Source organism: Sus scrofa, chromosome 9 (assembly GCF_054392235.1).
Source record: "Sus scrofa isolate SSC_HxYL_T2T_F1_AM1 chromosome 9, Sscrofa_HxYL_maternal_Yorkshire_Landrace_v2.0, whole genome shotgun sequence".
Lineage (NCBI taxonomy): Eukaryota > Metazoa > Chordata > Mammalia > Artiodactyla > Suidae > Sus > Sus scrofa.
In genome coordinates, this window is record NC_139391.1 from 22,589,004 (window position 1) to 22,609,483 (window position 20,480).

General features: G+C 39.0%; 1 protein-coding gene and 1 long non-coding RNA gene across 2 annotated transcripts in view; one reads left to right on the forward strand and one right to left on the reverse strand.

Moving 5' to 3' along the window:
• Positions 1-20,480, reverse strand: part of LOC110255412 (uncharacterized) — a 117,378-nt gene that overhangs the window by 47,756 nt on the left and 49,142 nt on the right. The gene's annotated exons all lie outside the window — the stretch shown is intronic.
• TYR (tyrosinase) overlaps positions 1-20,480 on the forward strand; it is an 87,683-nt gene that overhangs the window by 36,335 nt on the left and 30,868 nt on the right. Inside the window, exon 3 of the mRNA NM_001025212.1 lies at positions 1,264-1,411. Within this exon, the coding sequence (NP_001020383.1) occupies positions 1,264-1,411 (148 nt within the window). The remainder of the gene's footprint in view (positions 1-1,263; positions 1,412-20,480) is intronic.

The window sequence follows — 20,480 nt, forward strand, 5'->3', positions numbered from 1 at the left end:
ATCAGCTGAGGGGGCAGAAATACTGTGAGCCGCAGTGGTGGGAGGGCTTAAAGCATCAAATGTGAAAATCAAGGGTTGCACTTTGAAAATGAAGAGGGTGACAACAAAATAATCCTAATTGTGTGAAATGAAGCTAGAGTTCCACTGCCCAAGACCTAATGCCTTCCCTGTTTCTATCCTACTTTTTCTAAAAAAAAAAAAAAAAAAAAAAATCATAGTCTTACAGTTTCTGTTTTCTTGATATTTCAGAATTTTGAAATTCAATATGCCTTGGCTGTATTCCCTTTAGTTGGCTTCTACTTACTCTTTAACTCTGTTACTCCTGCTTCTTTGGTTCTAAATCTGAGTTCTACTTCTGTTTTATGTTTTCCCTGAATGGATTCTAGCATGATATCATATGCTACCTCTTCCCTGGGAGTAAGTGGGAAAGAACACAAAACATTAAGAGCTCAGGTGTTGAAATCTAATTGATATGGGCTAAAATCCCAACTCTACCACTACCTGTGTAGGCTTGGGAAACTCAGAACTTCTCTGAGCCTCAGTATTTTCTTCTTTCCAAAGGGGATAATTTCTAATCAAGAAACTTACTAACAAAGGCTGTAGGACTTATGTTGTAAAAAGCAATAGCTCGATTAACATTCAGAGTAGTAACTCATTATAATTATTATTCCTAATGCAATGAATGGAGTCATTTAATGGAGTCCTGCTTAACTTATGAAATACATATTTTGCAAAATCAAACATATTACCTGATGACCTCCAGACTGTTGCAAATGAGTTGTAGTGTTGAAGGTCACAAATTTTATGCTTTCTCTGGAGCCAGAAAAATATTAAAAGTAATCACCAGAAATGGAACGCAAAGGGACACATAAAGACTGGAAATCTTTGTTTCCAAGTGATGTTACAGAGTGAAGCCAGAGTGACTGTGCTGATTATTGTAAAAAGGTCTTATTACTTTTAAGGATCTAAAGGAGGAATAATAGGCAGAAGCAACAGAATGGAACACAGATTAGCTCAGCCTATTCCATCTTGTTAATCAATCTATTTTGATCAGATTAACACCGTTCAACTCTACAAAGATTTATTAACTACCTACTGGGCATCTAGAATGTAAAGAATCCCGATACAGAGTGAATGTTGTCATTGATTTCATTATTTTGAGTAAGGCTTTCAATTGTAGTTGTAAACCAAATGAGAAAATCACTTAGATTTTCAATCATTAAGACAAACTAATTTTTTTTTCAATTTTCTTTTTGCCAACAGGATTTGCTAGCCCACTGACTGGGATAGCAGATGCCTCTCAAAGCAGTATGCACAATGCCCTGCACATCTACATGAATGGAACCATGTCCCAGGTACAGGGCTCTGCCAACGATCCCATTTTCCTTCTTCATCATGCATTTGTTGACAGGTTGGTTGACACTTCTTCATAAATTATGTGGTTATTGGTTTTACATGTAGTGACTGTCAAGAAGATATATGAAAAGCCAACAGGGACATAAAAAAGGGGTCAACATCACTAATCATAATGAAAATGCAAATTCAAACCAAAAATGAGATACTACCTCATGTCTGTTAGAAAGGCCATCATCAAAAAGACCGGAGATGAATGCTGGCCTGGATGTGGAGAGAAGGGAGTCCTTGTACACCACCAGGGAGATTGGAAACTGGTGTGACCACTGAGGAAAACAATTTGGGGGATTCTCAAAAAATGAAAAGGAAAACTGCCATATGATCCAGGAATTCCAATTCTGGGAATATATTCAAAGAAAACAAAACACTAACTTGAAATGGATGCCCCCCCACACACACACACACAAGTTCATAGCAGCATTATTTTAATGAGCAAGACAGGGAAACAATGTAAGTGTCTGTCAGTGGGTGAATGGATGAAGTTGTCACCATCTCCACCTCACTCATGTTCCCAGGAACATGAATATAATATCAAATAAGTAAGTGAGCATTAGCTTGAAAGCTTATTAGGCAGACTTTTATTGCCTTCCTAGCAATTCTAATGTAAGAGTTAAGGAATATCCATGTCAAATCAGTTTTTAAGTATATAAGCATCAAAATTATGATAGCATATAACATCAAAACCATAAAACCTATACATAAAGGAGGGAAGAAGAGTGTTTGGAAAAAACATCTTAGAGAAGATAGATTATACTGTTTTTACTAAGCCGTTTTTATAGCACATGGTCCTTGTGAATTTTTGGCATTTTTTAAAAATCTTTAGTGCCATCCCATGAACTTTAAAGAAACCTAGATTTCCTAGATACTTTGATGTTCCAGGCAAGGAATATGCAAACTGTGGCTTATAGGCCAAATCTCCTACCTTACTTGGAACTTAAGGTTCTATTGGAACAGAGCCACAGTCATTCATTTACATAAAGTCTATGGCTGCTTTCACGCTACAGTGGCAATGCTGAACCAAGACCATATGGCCCACAAAATAGAAAATATTTTGTTTCTGGCCCTTTACTGAAAAAGCTTCCTAACCCATACCAAACCACAGAATTTCATATTTATATGCCAGGTAAGAAAAAAAGGTTGATCTTTAGCTAGTCCTCCTGTAGAAAAATGCTATAATTTAATCCAGGATCTGGAGGCATTTTTTCTTAACAGAGATAAAGCTATTAGAATCCACTCTTCCCACCTTTGAAAATTAAAAATTTCTCTTTTCTCAGAAGTCTCTGTTAATCCTGTCTTACTATTAGATATCTGTATAATGACCAGAGTAAATCAAAAATAATAAGCAAATGTCCAATAGTTTCTCATTCAGCCCACATAGCCAAGCTAACGAAGATTCTGGGGATGGAGAGGGAGGAAAAAGCATCATTATAAAGAAGGAGAGATCTGTGGATTGCCACAAAATACAGAGGCATCTGAGCCTTTCTTTCAGGTCTCTTCTTACACAGACTCATTTCTCCAATTTACTGATGTTCAATTATCCTTATACTCACTCAATAAGTATGCAAATGTACTTATTGAGCACTTCCTGTGTGCTGAGTACATTACCGTGAATATTCATTACTGCAGCTATGCTTTCCAAATCTGGAACATATTTTCCTTAAATTATCTAATTTGTATTAGACTCTTCAAGACTCATTTTCATTTTTAGCTCCTCCATAAAGAATGGCTAGACCCTGCCCCAATCCAAAACTCTCTCTCCCCTCCCAGGGTGTGCTGGGGCCCGCCCAGAGTGGCTAGCAAGATCAAATTACATACCTATTTTCCCAGCTTTACATTCAATGACCTCAAGTTGTAGCTTGAAACCAGCATCGGTGGGAGTGTTTACACCAGGAAACTGGCAAATGCTACAAAGTGAGGCCTTTACTCTCAGAGAGCTGGCTGTTAAAATAATGGCCAGCACACTGCTGCTCCCATCTATTAACTCAAAGCACATTCTCTACTTCTTATTTTGGACACATTATTTATATAGTTCTTATTGATTATGTTACTCACTTCTGCTTTGTCTCCACCACTAATCCGTGAGCTGCTTCCTGGCAGGGCCCATGCCTTGAATTATATTTGTTTTTCTCACAGTGATTTGTCTAGCATGTAATTAGTAGATGTATAATAAACTTCTATCAAATAAATAAATGATTGAAAAAAACCTTAACAAGTTACATTTATCACAGCTACAAAGGAAACTACTGAGAAGCCATTTAACTAAAACATTTTTGCAAGTCATAAAATACAAATCATTCAATGTTATAAACATGTTTTAAGAGATAGCATCTTTATATTAGACCTTGTTCTAGGCACTGATTAAACAGAATAATGAGATAAGATCACTGGCTTGAAAAACTTAGTCTAGTGAGAAATACGAACAACTAAACAACAATAGTACATTATAATTCAGGCACAATCATAGAAGACATTCTTGGAAAGCTACATAAAAAGGATGATATATGAACGGAGCCCTGAAGAGCAGCAGGCCTACAAGACAAGAATGGATATTCAAGGATCAGGAGCATAACTCTTACCTCATTGAAACCAAGCACAAACCGAAAATATGAACTGAAGAAGAAAATGGAAGAAGTTTAGCTTCCAAAACAGGAAAATAAGCCTCAAGGCTCCTTTGCAGAGAAAGTGATAAGATTACAGTGGCCAGTTAGTAAGCCAACAAAATATACCATTGTTGGGTAAATAAAGACATAACCCAATTTAGTTCTCTACCGCTTTTAAGTTAAAAAAGAGAAAAATGACAGAATGGATCTAGTACAAAAATTTTGAATGATAATATGTATTTAGTTTTGCTATGTGCTAGGCGCTGTTATAAGCTCTTTACAAGTTATATTTCATTTAATTTGGAGCAACAAAACATATTCCTATTTTAGATTAAAAAAGAGACGTGGCAAAGTTCAGTAATTGTCTCCAGATTATAGAGCTAGTAAAAGGCAGAATTGAGAGTAAAACATTGCAGTCTTAATATAGAGCCATGTTCTTAACTGCTACGGAGAATTTCTTAGAAAGTCCAAATTTGAGTTTTCCTTCTGACTGCTCTTATTTCATTCATCAAACATATTTTCTTACTACATTCTAGATACCATGTCAGGTACCATGCCTTTTTATTTATTGATATGAATAAAGAGGCCTGACCTCCAGAGGCTTACAGTCCTTCAAAAAAGACAGAAAAGGAACAAAACAAAACGAACAAGAAAACATAGCAATGTGTTACAGTCTGTATAAGAAGTATATGAATTCAGAGAAGGAAGAACTTAACCTCTGTCCTGAAAATTACATGCTTTCTAGAGAAAGCTAAGCTCATGGAACTCCCGGTGGCCTAGTGGTTAAGGTCACTGCTGTGGGACAGGTTCACTCACTGGCCTGGGAACATCTGCATTCCTTAGGTGCAGTCAAAAAAGAAAAGTCAGATTGGAAAGGCTCCACAAAGTCAGCACTGTTTTCATTATAATATTAAGATGTTGTTAGCATGCAATGTTATTAACATCGATATTAATAAAAATAGGCTTTGTTTATCTTTAAGTGAATCAATACTTTTTTTAAAAGAATTGCATTGTATGGATTCACCAATAGTTCTAATCACTTAATCACTTACTGACAGGCATTTTGATTGTTTCTTTTTACTCTGTTTTTGGTTAAACAATGTTTATGTGCGTGTGTGTGTGTGTGTGTGTGTGTGTGTGTGTATAAAACTGTGAACATTGGTGAGTACAGTTAAAGGACACGTTTTTCACATTGGAATTGAAAGATGAGAGGTTAAATACATTTAAAATTTCCAAACTGCCTTTCAGACATGACGGTGCTAGTAGCTACATTTCCGCACCTAGAGGATGAGAATGAGCGTGTGTCAGCCACCCTACACCTTTGTTTGCATGAGATATCATCCAACTTATTCATCTTGTTTTACTCTGAAAAGTAGGAAAATATTCATTTGTCTTTTTCTGTTTCCCGTGAATGTTATAAATTAATTGTATTTTTTTCTAAAATATCTGTCTACAATCTTGCTATTTTTATTAGATTTATTTGTCTTTTTTATTATTGAATTGTACAGGCTCTTCATAATTTTTTAGTTAGCTCTTTTGCCATAAACATTACACATATTTTCTGCAGTTGTTAATCATCATTTAAATATTAATGGTATGTTTCTTGGTATTCAGATGTTAATATATGATCTTTGTATATAATCGTTTATATTCAATCTTCTGTTCACAGCTTCAGAGTCTTTAACTCTTTGTTCCTCAGTATTCTTTTCTGCAAAAAGAGTGAATTGATCTAAAGTTCCATAGTTCTTTCTGGACTTTACAGTCCTTTGGATAATGTGTTTTTGAAGAAATGACAGTAGAATGCATTAGTACAATTACAGGGTTTTAGCGGGCTTCTTAGTGACAGCTTAATCATGCTTTTAGTTATGATTAATAGGTAACTGACAAATAGATAAGTCCAATTCATGGTATAAATTATTTTCCTCTGCTATTCAGATTAAGGTCTGACAGGGGCTTTAAGCTATTCTCAGATTTGTAAAAAACTTTCTGACAAGGAGAGAGGATTGAAGAATAATCATCCTAAAAGAAAGGATAGACTGGAATGCTGTTTATTCTTTTTCTCTAAGAAGATCAGATTTGGGGCATGCTAAAGACAGACACTTGAAATTTTTAAACCAACCTAACACTACAGCATCCATCAAGCAAAGCTAATGCTTTGGCAGTGGAATTAGGAGCTTTTTGCTTTTAGATTCCTTAGGAAGGAAGATGAGTGTTGGCATAGTGCACTCTGGATAAATGTCAGAGCAACAGAAAGAGGACTTTAGAAGTATTTCCTTTTCCTTGATACCTCATTGCTCAAGGAGGACTTATGTGGACAACAGCAAGCACCCTTCTGCATGCATACATTCATTCAGCTGTTGATCCAACAAACGCTAAGTCCCCTCTTTGCACTGTGTGCTGTGTAAGGCCATGGGGATGCAGCAGTCACTAGTGCTACTCCTTTTCACCTAATGCCTCCTGGTCCAAATATGTAAAAGACTAAGTAACATAAAACAAAATGTAACTTCTGCCATGCTTTCATAGGCCAGAGAATGTGACAGTGAAGAAAAGAGCATCAAAGAAACAGGGACCATGGGCAGCGGTGGTGGGGGGGGATTCTCTTTGACCCCTGGATCTCTACCACCGACCATCCGGCCTGGCACAGACTGGATGTCAATGAATAGTTGTTAGATTCCAGTGTTTGGAATTCTTTTATGACTGGTGGCTTTATGAAGAATGAGTAGGATTTGGACTCATGCAGTTTGGTAGTAAAAACATTCAATTCATGAGGAACAAAATAAGGAAGGCACAGAAATGTGAGGTTAAGAGATACTCCGGGAAATAGGTAATAGTTAAAATGCTACTAAAATATCAAAACCACAGCATATGTATGAGTGTTAACTGTGCACCAAATGCCAAGAGCATCAATGGGTTGACTCGTTTGATAGTTACAGCAATTAAATTCAATGCCACTATCATCCCCATCGTAGGGACAAATGGACTAAAGTACAGAGATTAGTAACCTGACAGGATAGGAACCAGTGTTCTTAACCTGTACTTACGCTGCTTCATAAAGGATTTAGAGAGAGAATTAACAGAAGACATGAATGTGTGTGTGAGTGTGAGTGTGTGTGTGTGTGTGAGTGTGTGAGGGAGACTATACCATTACCCCAACCCAAGAGCAAGAGCTGACAGGTTAGGTGGTTCTCTAATTTGTTTGTTTGTTTGTTTTGGCCATACCTGAAGCATGTGGAAATTACCTGGACAGGGATCCAAGCTGCTGCAGTGACAATGCTGGATCCGTAACCCACTGTGCCAGAAGAGAACTCCTATGGGTAGTTATTTTGAACACTAGACAAGCAGCGTGGTTCCTGCCGCAGAAGGCCAGTTGATCAAGGAGAACAAGCTGGTGAAAAATTTAACAAGTTCAAACTAAGCAGGGGGCAAGGGGCGTACAGGGGGCAAGTGGGGGCCAGGCAGTCTGGGGTGGGGATATGAAGGGGAACAAAGACGGGGCAAAAGTATGGAGTAAGATTTGCCGTTTAGAGTGCCTAGAAGTTTAAACAAGATGTTTTAACTGATTTTTTAAATTTTTTATTGAAATATAGTTAATTTACAATGTTTTGTTAGTTCTAGGTGTGCGACAAAGTGATTCACTTAATTTGTCTATCTAAATCTATATGTATATATTTTTTAGATTATTTTCCACTACAGGTTATTACAAGATATTGGGTGTAGTTACTGTGCTATACAGCAGGCCCTTTTTGGTTTTTTTGCTTTTTTTTTTTTTCTTTTATCTTTTTAGGGCCATACCTACTCTATATGGAGGTTACCAGGCTAGGGGTCAAATCAGAGTTGTAGCTACCGGCCTACACCACAGCCACAGCAACATGGGATCTGAAACAAATCTGTGACCTACACCACAGCTCACAGCAATGCCAGATCCTTAACCCACTGAGCAAGGCCAGGAATCGAACCTGCATCCTCATGGATACTAGTCGGGCTTGTTAACTACTGAGCCACGACAGGAACTCCTCACTATCTATTTTATATATAATAGTGTGTATATTTTAATCCCAAACTCCTAATTTACACCCCCCTTTCCCCTTTGGTGACCATAAGTTTGTTTTATATGTCTGTGAGTCTATTTCTGTTTTGTAAATAAGTTCATTTTATCATTTTTTTTTATCATTTTTTTAGATTCTCCATGTAAGTGATATCACATTTGTCTTTCTCTGTCCAACTTACTTCCCTTGGTATCATCATCTCTAGGTCCATCCATGTTGCTGCAAACAGTGTTCGTTATTTCATTCTCTTGTATGGCTGAGTGGTATCCCATTGTACATACAGCACAACTTTATTCCTCTTAAACCCTTCTCTGATGTGGGCAGGGCTCACTGTGGGGAGCAGGTACTGACTCAGGAACTAAGCAAGGCAGAGGTGGAGAAGGCAGAAGGAACACCCAGCTTCTAGCAGCCCACATCTAGTTCCTAGACTCTTAAGTGTGGATGAGAAGTCCTCTCGTGGAAGAACCATGAGATCTGGGGTCAGAAGGCCTGTGAGCACGTCCTGGCTCTGCTTTGTGATAACTTGTGTGACTCCAGGAAAGTTCCTGACCCTCTCCCAGCCTCAGCCTCCTCACTGGCAAAATGGTGGTAATATCACTACTTTTCTCATAGGAATGGGAGTTTATGGTTTATAACATGTTATCAGACGACTAGTTCTTTTAAGGAGAGCAGAGTATCAGGGACTTTTAGAAAGCCTCATAATCCTTTTGTTCTGTACTCACTCTTTTGCAAGCACTCTACAGGATCAACAGCATTTCCTTGGTTCTCCTATAGCCTGTGTCTTGGGTGCAGGGGAATCCTGGTTAGGTACAAACCTAAGGCAAAACATTCCAGGGATGGCAGGCCTGCCTCGCTCTGCAGCTATGGATTAATTACACTCTTTGGAGTGACTTCTTGGCTGTAATTGCTGCTGAGGCTTCCTTTCCCTTCTATTCCCCAAGCCTCCCCTGGGCCATCCTGCTAAGAAGGCTGCCCCGACCCACATGCCTGCAGACCAAATGCCTTGCCAACTTGGCAGCCCAGAAATAGTCCAGGCAGAAGGCAGGTCTCTGGAGCTTCAGGAATGAACAGCAGATTGCCTGCCTGCTGGTGATTGCAAGGCTGAAGCTTGCTCAGAAAGACAGAAAGCCCAGGGTTAAGAAAGGAGGTAAACTCAGAAACCAGAGAAATTCCTGCTCTAGGAATTGGATGGAACGGTAGAGGAGGCCCTCTCTATTTCTTGTTTGTTTTTCATATTTAAAGCTGGATTCTGACCAGCTTTAAAAATACTCCCTAGATTTAATTCCCTAGAACAAGTAGCAGTTACACCATTATAATCATACATATTCACACTTTCACAGCTCATTTTGTTGTTGTTGTTATCACTGGATTTAGCTCTTGATACCAGTCTGCTTTGGCTAAATATATCTGTAGGTTTGTCTGTCTCTCTGACTCAGTCTTGAGCTCCTTTAAGTCCTGGTCTATGCGTTGATCAATTGATCATCTGTAGCATCTAAACAAGAATGAAAGCACCTGACAAAGACCTTAGCACATAAAAGAGACATGCATTAAATACTTACTAAAGTGTGATGCACTTGATTAGATGGCAAAGAGGTCATGTATTATAACTAATAATCTAAAGAATGGTCCTCCTACAATGTGGGGAATCTCCCAACTTTCTACTGGATTAATATGTCTTAGTACTAGGGAAGTTAAATGGTTTAAGGTAAATTTTTTTTTTTTTTTTGCATTTTAGGGCCTCACTTGCGGCATATGGAGGTTCCCAGGCAAGGGGTCGAATCGGAGCTACAGCTGCCGACCTACACCACAGCCACAGCAACACTGGATCCAAGCTGCGTCTGCAACCTACACCACAGCTCACGGCAACGTCAGATCCTTAACCCACTGAGCAAAGCCAGGAATCAAACCCACATCATCATGGATACGAGCCAGGTTCGTTACCACTGAGCCGCAATAGGAACTCTTTAATTTTTTTTAAAAAAAGCTAGAGGATATTAAAGAACTTTTGTACACTATTGAGAATGACAGTGGACAGAGGAAGAGACATGGTAGTGACGGAAATTTTGCCAGAGGTTCTTGAGATTTGAGGTCCAAAGCCCTTCGGAGAGATGGGCCTTCCTTTATACCTGGATGGAGAAAAAAGATAGAGTGTAGATGCGTTTGTGTTTGCAAATGTAGTTTTGACAAAATTAAGGTATTCTGATCTGATTATTTCTATTTTTCTTGCTGAAATATGAGCAGAGGACACTGGCTCTAAGGGGGGTAGGGCCCGACTGGAAGGATAATAGAAAACAGTCTATGGAAGTTTTGAGAAAAAACATTAGCTAATAAATCACCTTTTATTTATGTCATGAAATATAGCACTAGTCTGCTGAGTTAAAGAAACCTTCTGGTTAGACTATAGTAAATAAATATATCATGAATTTCATTACTATTTAGTACTATGCAAGGCATTTTCAATATATTACCTTTTTTAATCTTTAAAATAAGTATTTATTACCCCCTTTTTTAGAAGTTTGAAGATGGTAGCTCAGAAAGATGAAATGTGTACCCAGAGTTTCAGAGCTCATTAAGTGACTGAAATAGGACTTTAACTCACTAGTCTTACTTGAAGTCCCTGTCTTCCAATTCTATCATTATACCGATTATGAGATCACTGGTAGTCACTTCCTGGGGTGTGGGGTGGTATATTACTTTGCTAAGGCTGCTGTAGCATAATACCCAGGACCATACATGATACAACAGAAATTTATTTTACCATGATTCTGGAGGCTAGAAGTTTGAGATTATGATATCTGCAGGATATGTTTCTCTCTCTCTTTAGCTTGTATATGGCTGTCTTCTCCCACTATTTTCACGTGGTCTTCCCTCAGTACATGGTTGTGTCCTAATTTCCTCTAAGGACACCAGTCAGATTGGATAAAAGACCACTCTAATGACCTCTTTTTAACTGAATTAACTTCTTCAAAGACTCTATCTCCAAATAGTTACATTCTAAGGCCTGTGGATTAGAAGCTCGGCATGTGAATTTGGGGTGGGGACAGCATGTTTCAGCTTGTAACAGGTGATGAGGATGGACATCAAACAGTAGAAGAATGAAGACAGTCTAGGAACTGAAAATGTCAAATTAGACCAGAGTTTTAAAAATGTGGCAACAGGAGTTCCCGTCATGGCTCAGTGGTTAATGAATCTGACTAGGAACCATGAGGTTGCAGGTTCGATCTATGGCCTTGCTTAGTGGGTTAAGGATCCGGCATTGATGTGAGCTGTGGTGTAGGTCACAGACGCGGCTCGGATCTGGCGTTGCTGTGGCTCTGGTGTGGGCTGACGGCTACAGCTCTGATTGGACCCCTAGCCTGGGAACCTCCATATGCCGTGGGTGTGGCCCTAGAAAAGACAGACAAAACAAACAAACAAAAATAAAACAAAAACAAGTAGCTCTTTGTCCTTATAGGGAGGAAAGAAAAGAGTAGAAGGAAAGGAAGCTGTGCCTGTTCTAATAAAAAGAAATTTAAAAATAAAAAATAAAAATAAAAGTGTGACAACAAACTGAAATAGATAGGAGAGCAAATTGTTGGAGGGGAAGAAGAAAAAAGGTTTTCTGGAAATTTTTTTTAACAATCAGAGATGCATGACTGAATTTATAATTTAAGGGAAAACTGCTAAGAAACAGAAAAAAACACTAAAAGCGAAGCACATTGAAATTCTTTGAAAAGTAAACTAAGAACAAAAATACATGGTTTCAATTCTAGAAGATCATTATCTGGAGGAAAGTAGCCCATATGTCCCCCAAAGGAATAACTAATCAAAGAAGGACAACTGATGTATAAAATATCCATTGGAAATGCTATATCCAGAACCTCATTTATCAAATTATTCATAAAATGTCTTGTTCTCATGACTTTGTTTTATTAAAGTAATTTAGATGATATGAGGGTTTCTGGAAACATCAAAACAAAATTTCTGCGTGTAGGATTGGCAAAGCAGAGAACAGAGTAGACCGAGAAAGTACAATACAAATGTTATTTCCACCCTGGAATCAACAAGGCCCAAGATAACTACTGTCAAGAACAAAATGTCACAATAATCTAGAAATAACAATGAGGATGCGGATCTGTTGGAGTCTCAGGAAAGACAAATTACCAGATTCACGAAGCCGAAATGGCAGTGATGAGAAAGGGTTTTCTGTAGCTGTGTCCTTATACAAAGCAATCCATAGGGAGAAAGATAAATATTTCCCCAAAGAAAAGCGGTTTTCAAGAAAAGTCCTTTTCCTTGAACAAAGAAACAGCAGGGCCCTTTTAATTTCGGGGTGGGGGGGAAGCAGAATAAGCTTCCAGATTCATAATGCGGGGTTTTGCCTTCTATCAGTACAGCATGGAGTTTGATGGCAGAGTTCTTTTCCCTCTCCCAGGGGCACCTCATTTTTGTCTGGCCTCAAGGCAGGGATGGGAGTGGAGGAGCAAATGCTTCCCCTTGTTCGAGGACGTCATCAAGAAGATGTGACCACTGATTTGACCTTTGAGCTGGACCCAGGCACTCAGGCTCCTCACCCCTTCCTCGTCCTTGGCATGTGCAGTCTGCCCACCATTCGTTCCCACAGTGGGAGTTGCCCCAAGGATCTAACCTGGAGAGCTAGAGCATGAGATGCTCTTGAGATCAGCAGGAGGGCTTATGTGACTGAACCCAGCTAAAGCATCTGCATAAACTTTCAGGATTCTGGTGAGCCAGGTATAGAGATCTGTGCATCTTGCAGCCTCCTAAGACACGCTCCCTTATAAATTCCCGAGCTTATTAAAACCCCACCTACCAGTCAGAGGTGGTCTGCCTTTTTCTTCTGTCTCTCACTGCCCTCTGTTAAGGGAGCTGGGAATTTCCAGAGGTGGTTTGCAGACCGACCGACACCTCCCATTTCCCAGTGGTTGATATCTTTTCTTCATATAAAAGAAAGATCTGTCGAAATTCCTGTCTTAGTTCAGCAGTAACGGACCCAGCTAGTATCCATCGAGGATGCAGGTTCACTCCCTGGCTTCACTCAGTGGGTTAAGGATCCAGTGTTGTCATGAGCTGTGGTGTAGGTCACAGACATGGCTCAGATCCCTGTCGCTGTGGCATAGGCTGGCAGCTGCAGCTTGGATTTGGCCCCTAGCCTGGGAACCTATGCATGCCGCAGCTGCAGCCCTAAAAAGACAAAACAAAAAACAAAAAATGGGCAAGAAAGATCTGTGGTCTGAGCAGGTTTTCTGCCCTTCCTTCACCAGTGGCCAGTTAACATCCTGTGCTTAGCAGCACAAATGGGGCCTCTCCAGGGACACCCTCCTTCACCCTCAGGCTGAGCCAGGTCTCCCAGTCTTTGCGTGGGTGTCCAGTGGAGGCCTGGGGAAAGGAGCTGAGAAGTGGTCATGTGTTCGTCTGTGTCTTAGATTCTCAGGAATCCTAAGCTGTTCAGAGCCCACATGTAGTTTAATCAGTTTGTTATAATTTTATCAATTCTTCAAAATTCCAGCTGTTTCCCTCTTACTGAGTTTTACAGCTTTTCCCCTTCCCTCTCATAATCTGCCAAAGCTGAGACAGTTCGCATATCTTGTCTCTTCTCAACATGTTTCGTCACCAGTTGAAATCAGTTTGCGTGGTTTCAGGGTGACTCTAGCTCTTTGATGAGGCAAAAATATGTTTTTCTTTAATTACGCCTTTTTCTTATTGTTAAGTTGGGGATGACATTCTTTTGCAACACTTTTACCTCTTATGCAGAAACAGAACTGATGGCTGACAAGTATTCATTTTCTCCTTTCAGTCACCAAGTGAAGGCAATAGTGTCAGTGCTAAGTGTCAAGACAGACATAATCCACCAAAAACCTTGGGGCAAAGACTAGGGAGTGAGGCATGGATCCTAAGAGAGCAGCAAATCATGGCTAAGACATACAAATGTGTTCAGATGTTGAGACAGACATGATGTCAGAGGAACTGCTGAATTGGAGTGGTATAAGGCTAAAAATCAAAGTTCCTGGGAAAGTATCAGAGTTCAGAAATAAAGAAATTTTTAAAAAAGCTCCAGCGCTGCTGTGCTCCCATCTTCCATCCAGAATAATTCTTTGAGTACACTGTTATCACTGTGGGATCGAAGTGGGAGAGCTGAGCTTCCCTCCTCCGTCAGTGTTGTGGGCACATGTAAAGTCAGAACAAAGGTGAAAAATGGAAATACCATTAAGTAGTGGCAGTCATTTGTATTCTAATCGTAGGCATCATGCAACTGCCACATATGGCTCAAACTTTCTATTCAGAGGCTGTTCTATCATCAGAGGCCAGTAGAGTAAGAAAGCTAGTGATCTAGGTCTGCAAATTTGGCTATTGAGCACACAGCATTTTACTAGTGCAACTCAGGAATGTCATTTTTAATGTGAATTTGAAAATGGATGTGTGCAGAGTTCCCATTGCAGCTCAGTGGGTTAAGAACCTGACATAGTATTCATGAGGATTTGGGTTTGATCCCTGGCCTCACTCAGTGAGTTAAGGATCCCTTGTTGTCACAAGCTGCAGTGTAGGTTGCAGATGTGGCTCAGATCCAGTGTTGCTGTGGCTATGCTGTAGGTCACAGCTGTAGCTCTGACCCCTGGCCTGGGAACTTCCATGTACTACATGCGTAGCGAAAGAAAAAAAGAAAGAAAGAAAAGAAAAGAAAAAGAAACAAAGAAAAAAATGAATGTGTGCTTCTATTGTAGAAAAACATATTTGGAACAATTTGAGTATGTGCATGTATATGTTTTCAACTGTAAAGAGTGTGAAATCTAAATACATCTCAAGTATTTCTGGTACTTTCCTCTGTCTTACATCTTCAAGGTATACTCTAAAATTACTTACTAGTTTTTTTTTTTTTAATTTTATGTCAGAAAAACAACCCATGATTTTTCTTTTCTTTTCTTATTTATTTATTTATTTATTTATTTTGGCTGCACTCACTACACACAGAGGTTGCTGGGCCAGAGAGCAAACCTGAGCCACAGCAGTGACAACACCGGATCCCTAACAGGGCACCAGGAAAATCCTAGAAGAACTTTATTTTCTGTAGTTTACTATTGAAAATTATAGAGGTGTGTGTATGTGTCTGTGTTTCATATCAGCCATAAGGATTCCGTGAGAGAAAACAGAAACCGTATCAGTTATCTTAATATAAATAATGTAATGCGAATAATAGGTTAAACAGATAAAAGAGTTTAAAAGTGAAAAAAGAAACTGAAAGATGCAGGGATAAGAACTGGAGGAAGCAGTACCCCCTCTAGGGCGGGGAAGAATAAGAAATTGCTAGTGATATCATAACCCAGTTGCATTTGGAGGGTATTCACAGAAGTGGACTCCGACTTTTGGTAGGGGTGGGGGCGGATATTGTTTAACTAGTATAGGTACTTCTGGTACTTTGATATTAGAAAAGGGGGCTCATGGAGCAGGAACTCAAACCTCTACATAGGGGGCTCTCATCAACTGGTCCTGATATTTCAGATGTTCAGCAGGATTTTACAGAACTAGATACAGGCTTCCGTGGGGGGAATGTAGCCCACTTTTGTTGAAACTTCTTAGAGGGAAAGACAGTGATGATTCTGGGAGTATGATAAAAATGCTGGAGGCTACAAGCTGTCTGGGAGCAGCCGGGAGCTAGGAGAGTATGGGCTGCAGGCGTACACTGAAGTGCAACCCGTCAAGTTCCTCAGAAGAAGCCATAAAGAATCATGCTGGCTTTCTTACTCATCCAGTGATGGAAAGTTCAAGGACATCAGCAACAAAACCAAAAAAAAAAAAAAAAAAAAAAAAAAAAAAAACCCAAAATGACCCTTGCACGCCAAAGCTCTTAAAGGAGAAATTTTGCCAGAAAAATCAAGAAAGTTCCAGAGTTTGCATCAATAAATAGGGTGGGTGTGGGGCAAAGGGTACATGGAAAGCCTTTTAAACTGCAACACTATGACTAGCTTTCTGGGTGCTTTTCAAAAGACAGATTCAAATGTCTCATCCTGTCCATCTGATACACTTTTGTAACTACCTTAATGGAGGAAGAAAAAGCCATTGTTTACCATTGTTCTACTGCTGAGGCAAAAACTGGCACCTCGATTTGTGTTCTGGACTAAAACTCATTAAAAACAGTGCTGCTCTTCCAAAAAAACAAAACAAACAAAACAAAAAAGCAATGCTGGAGGCTGAGCTCTACTGCTTTTCTGAGGGTAATGAGCAGTTGTTGAAATAAGCAAGAGGGAGCAACCCCTGTTCTTCCAGTCTGTCAGGGATCGAGCTGGCAAGAGACGTGCAGCTCACAGTCTCAGCCCCAGTAGCACAAGGTGGAGTAGAGTAGGGAATCTTTAGGACTGAGCCATACCAGCTAATAACTAGCAGAGTTCACCCATTGGCTATCTAGCATCAAACTTTTATTGCTAGAGGATCTGAATGCTAAGTTATTTTGCCATTCTTCGGTTGCTACAGGCTTCCATTAAATTTTGCTATTCAATATGGAAACACGAAAAACTCCCCAGAGAATTCCCTGAATTTCTTACATAGTATTTCCTGTACTACTGTGTGGCAGAAAGCCAAATACATCTTGATAATCAGGATTATTCAGCACAATATTAATTACTAATATTAATTAACCAACATAATATCCTTCTTTCATATACATAGGCTCAGTGACATGAAGCATTGAAAATATCCTTCAATTAAACTTCCAATTCAATTCAGTTTTTCTATGTACCCATGGGGAAACTTGTCGTTCTATTTTAGAAAATAATACCCAAACCCAAGACAATTTCAAAATTATGGTGACAGGAAAAAAATATGTAAATGGGTTATAAAATGTCATTATGAAAGGAATCTTTCTCATTTCTGCTCTTATTTCTAGCACCTGTAGAGAATGAATGCTGAAGAAATACTTGTCAGTAATTCAAAGCATATACAATTTTTATAAGATCTCAATGCTTTAGGATGTTTTCTCCCAACTGGTACCCTAACTGAATTTTCAGTGTCCAGGCCATTGTTTTATTAGGCTAGTTGCTTTTAGGTAGTGGAGTGTGTGGTAAAACTAGTGAATTCCATAGGAATAGTTCTTTTGCATTGCTTTTGCTGTAAAGTGAGTTTAGTAGTCAGAAGCAATGTTAAGTAGGAGAATGTGACAATAAAGAAACATTTCATGGGTCCATGGGTGATGGTACTGGCAGAAGAATTACAGAGAAATCAAATCCATATGCAGATTTTCATCTGTTCTGGGGAGAGCAATTGAGGTATGCTTTATGATGATAGGACTCCAATATAATCAGTGTACTAGGTGAGTAAATTATCCCCTGCTTGAAAGGGATGTTATTTTATCAGAAACTCATAGTCGATCTCCGGTATTAGCAGAATTGGCACTCCATGGCGGTGGTAACTAGGTCAGTCTTTGTGAGAAGGAAAACTATATCATTGAACACATGCCTGACCTCCATTGCTGTCAATACGGCTACTTCGTACATGGATTTTTTGAGCAAACATTGTTGGAACTTAGGGAAGAGGCTGAATGACATCAACAGAAGGTATCACTTTATCCATCTTATTATTGAAAATGGCAGGGTGTATTTGGGTCTATAAAATAATAGCTTAACAACTGTCACAGTTTCCTAATATACAATTCTTTTACTCTATAGCATCTATCCCCGCCGCCCAGTGTAAATTCCCTCGGAGACTCCTCCCCTGAGAATTCTTTCTATGGAGAAAGACAAGTAAGATATTTTCCAAAGTGTCTTTCACTCCCTCTTAGACTGACAGACCTAAAAGATTTTGGTATGTTACACTGAATCAAGAAGCTCTTCCTATTGCCTACAGGCCTCTAAATGCCGAGAAGAGCAGTATATATACATCCTTTGAAAAGAGAATGAAAAGTAGATACCTTAACTCAAAGCATAGAGAGTTGAAGGCAAAGTATACTCATCTACCCCTCAACTCTGGAGAATCGAGATATGCCTGAGTGGAATCATTGCACATGTTCCCCACTCCAAGGAGCCTTCGTGCAGTGCAAACTGCCATCTCTTCCTTGAAATTCTCAACCAGTTTCTCCGTCTTCATTCACCCCCTAGGCGTCTAGCAACCTTTTGAGCTCCAGCTCACACCTTGTTCTTCTCTTTTTCCTTCCCTTCAGTCAAAGCTGATCACTTCATTTTGCTTAGTTCTGTCCTAATATACATTAGAACTTCATAGTCACATGTCTATCTTCCTCTAGACTGTGGTGCTTTTACTTGCAGAGATAATATTTCTGAGGTCTTTATGTGCAAGAGTTATAGTAGCCATGCAGAAACATTTGCTGAATTTTAAGTGGAGACTTTGAGTTTTTGGGTTAACAAACACTGACCCTTGATTTAAGCTTCTATCCTATGCAGAAGATGGCCAGATATCATACAATTAGCTGCAGCTGAAAGATTTCCAATCTGTTTAGAAATAAAAATTGCTTACTCAAATAGGTTTAACTTGAGGAAAGACACCCAACTGTCAAGAGAACTTTTATTTTTAAAGGTAGAGACTTGATTCTAAAAGAACTTCACCAATAAGTTAATAAGATAGTAGCCAGGTCATGGAAACCTGGCCGAAAAGAAGCAGCACAGTTATTGGAATGGATATAAATGGTTAGGGTCAGTCCATGATCAAGGAAGCCTTAAGTATGTTGGGGAGATCTGCCAGTCCTTCCCATAGAGATCAAGGTCAGTCCTCAAAACTGGGACAACCCGGAGCCCAGGAGAGAAATAAAGCAAGATGTGGGTGAAAAGGGTTTATGGGGCCTGGAAAAATAGGTCAGTGCTTATTTACTCTGTTTACAATTAACTTTGTAACAATTATTTTGTATGCCATAAAAACATTTCTTAAATCCCTCCAATATCTTACGTTTTGCTTTTGTTTAGTTATTTATTCATTTATTTGCTATCCCAAACATAATTTCATGAGAATGTTTCCCCCAGTAGAGTCTGTGATGCACATCATCAAAGGTGCCAAAGGAGGTGATGCATAAATCCTCATTTTTTTCTAGCTTAGTATCTAAAATCTTTTTAAAAGTATTTACAGTCTTTTCATTTTTCACACCAACTAAGCAGCAACCCCCAACTTATTTTATTGTGGGTTTTTTTTTTTTCATTTTGCACATTTTCCTTGGGCTGGATGTTGGCATATAGGTGATGGAAATTTTTCCTTAGTTTCCTTTTTGAGACAGGTTACTGTATCCATCAGACTTCAAGCCAAGAAATCAATTTTCTTTTTATTCGTGCTTGATTTGATGCAGACAGCTAATATGAAAACACAATTTTTCCTCTTCATTGCCTTCTAGATATCAGATGTCATAATTCCTAAAGTTATAAATAGTAAAATAAAGACAAAAAAAAAAAACTTTTCTTGTCTATGCTCGGGTGGTGTCTCCATCTGAGAAGATTTTTCACTTTTCACCATAGCAATCAATATGCATTCCATTGTCACAATGCAAAACCCTCAAAATAATTAAAAGACATAAAAATAAATACCATGGAAATAATTAGAGTGATCTCTTGAGATTTTGTTTTCACCTAAACGCAATTACACATTATTAATTTTATGAGAAATGTGAATGGATTCTTTTTAAAAAACCAATTAGGCAGTAGCTTTGGCCGCCGCACTCAGCTTGAGATACTTAATATGTTCTGCTCAATGTCTGTCTCATTTATTTTCTAAATCAGACCTGACAGAATAGGTAATCTACTATGAAAGTTGTTCTCAATCCTTGCTGCTCAAATCCACAAGACCTTTTTTAAAAATACCCAGATGCGGGCCTCCAGACACAGAGCTTCTTACTTAATGAATATGGAGTCCTGGGCATAAGCATTTTAATGGCTGAGAACTGCTGTGTTCTTGCTCCTAATGACTGGGTTAGAATTAGCAACATTTACATAACCACAGACGTGTCCAAAAGTGAATTTTAAGAACACAGAAATCCACCGACATAGAGCATTCTATTAACCTCTTCTCTGCATAGCTGGTCTTTTCTTTCTGGCTTAGCATTTTTCATACTAAGAATCAAATTCCTTGTGAAGGATATTTGGGCCGGACCCTCTTATCTTGCCTAACTCTTCTTATCCTCTTTTTCCAAGAAGGTTGACACTATTTAAACCTCTGTCACAGCTAAAGAAATGTCAAGCAGACAGACTACCTGAAACTGTAACCTTAGCATCTGTGTGCCCCTGACCCTCAGAGCTCACACCCAATTAGATCCTTCCACACATTTTTTTTAAACATATAAGTAGTACCAAATAGTACTGTATTGAAGTATCTAATGTAGCTAGGTTTAGGGGGAAATGTCATTCATATAAAGATTTGGAGAAATAAGTCCAAGGAATGAATTTTCAAGATGGGTCAGTTTGGGTCAAAGTCAAACCAGAGTCCATCACGTCCCTTTGAATGC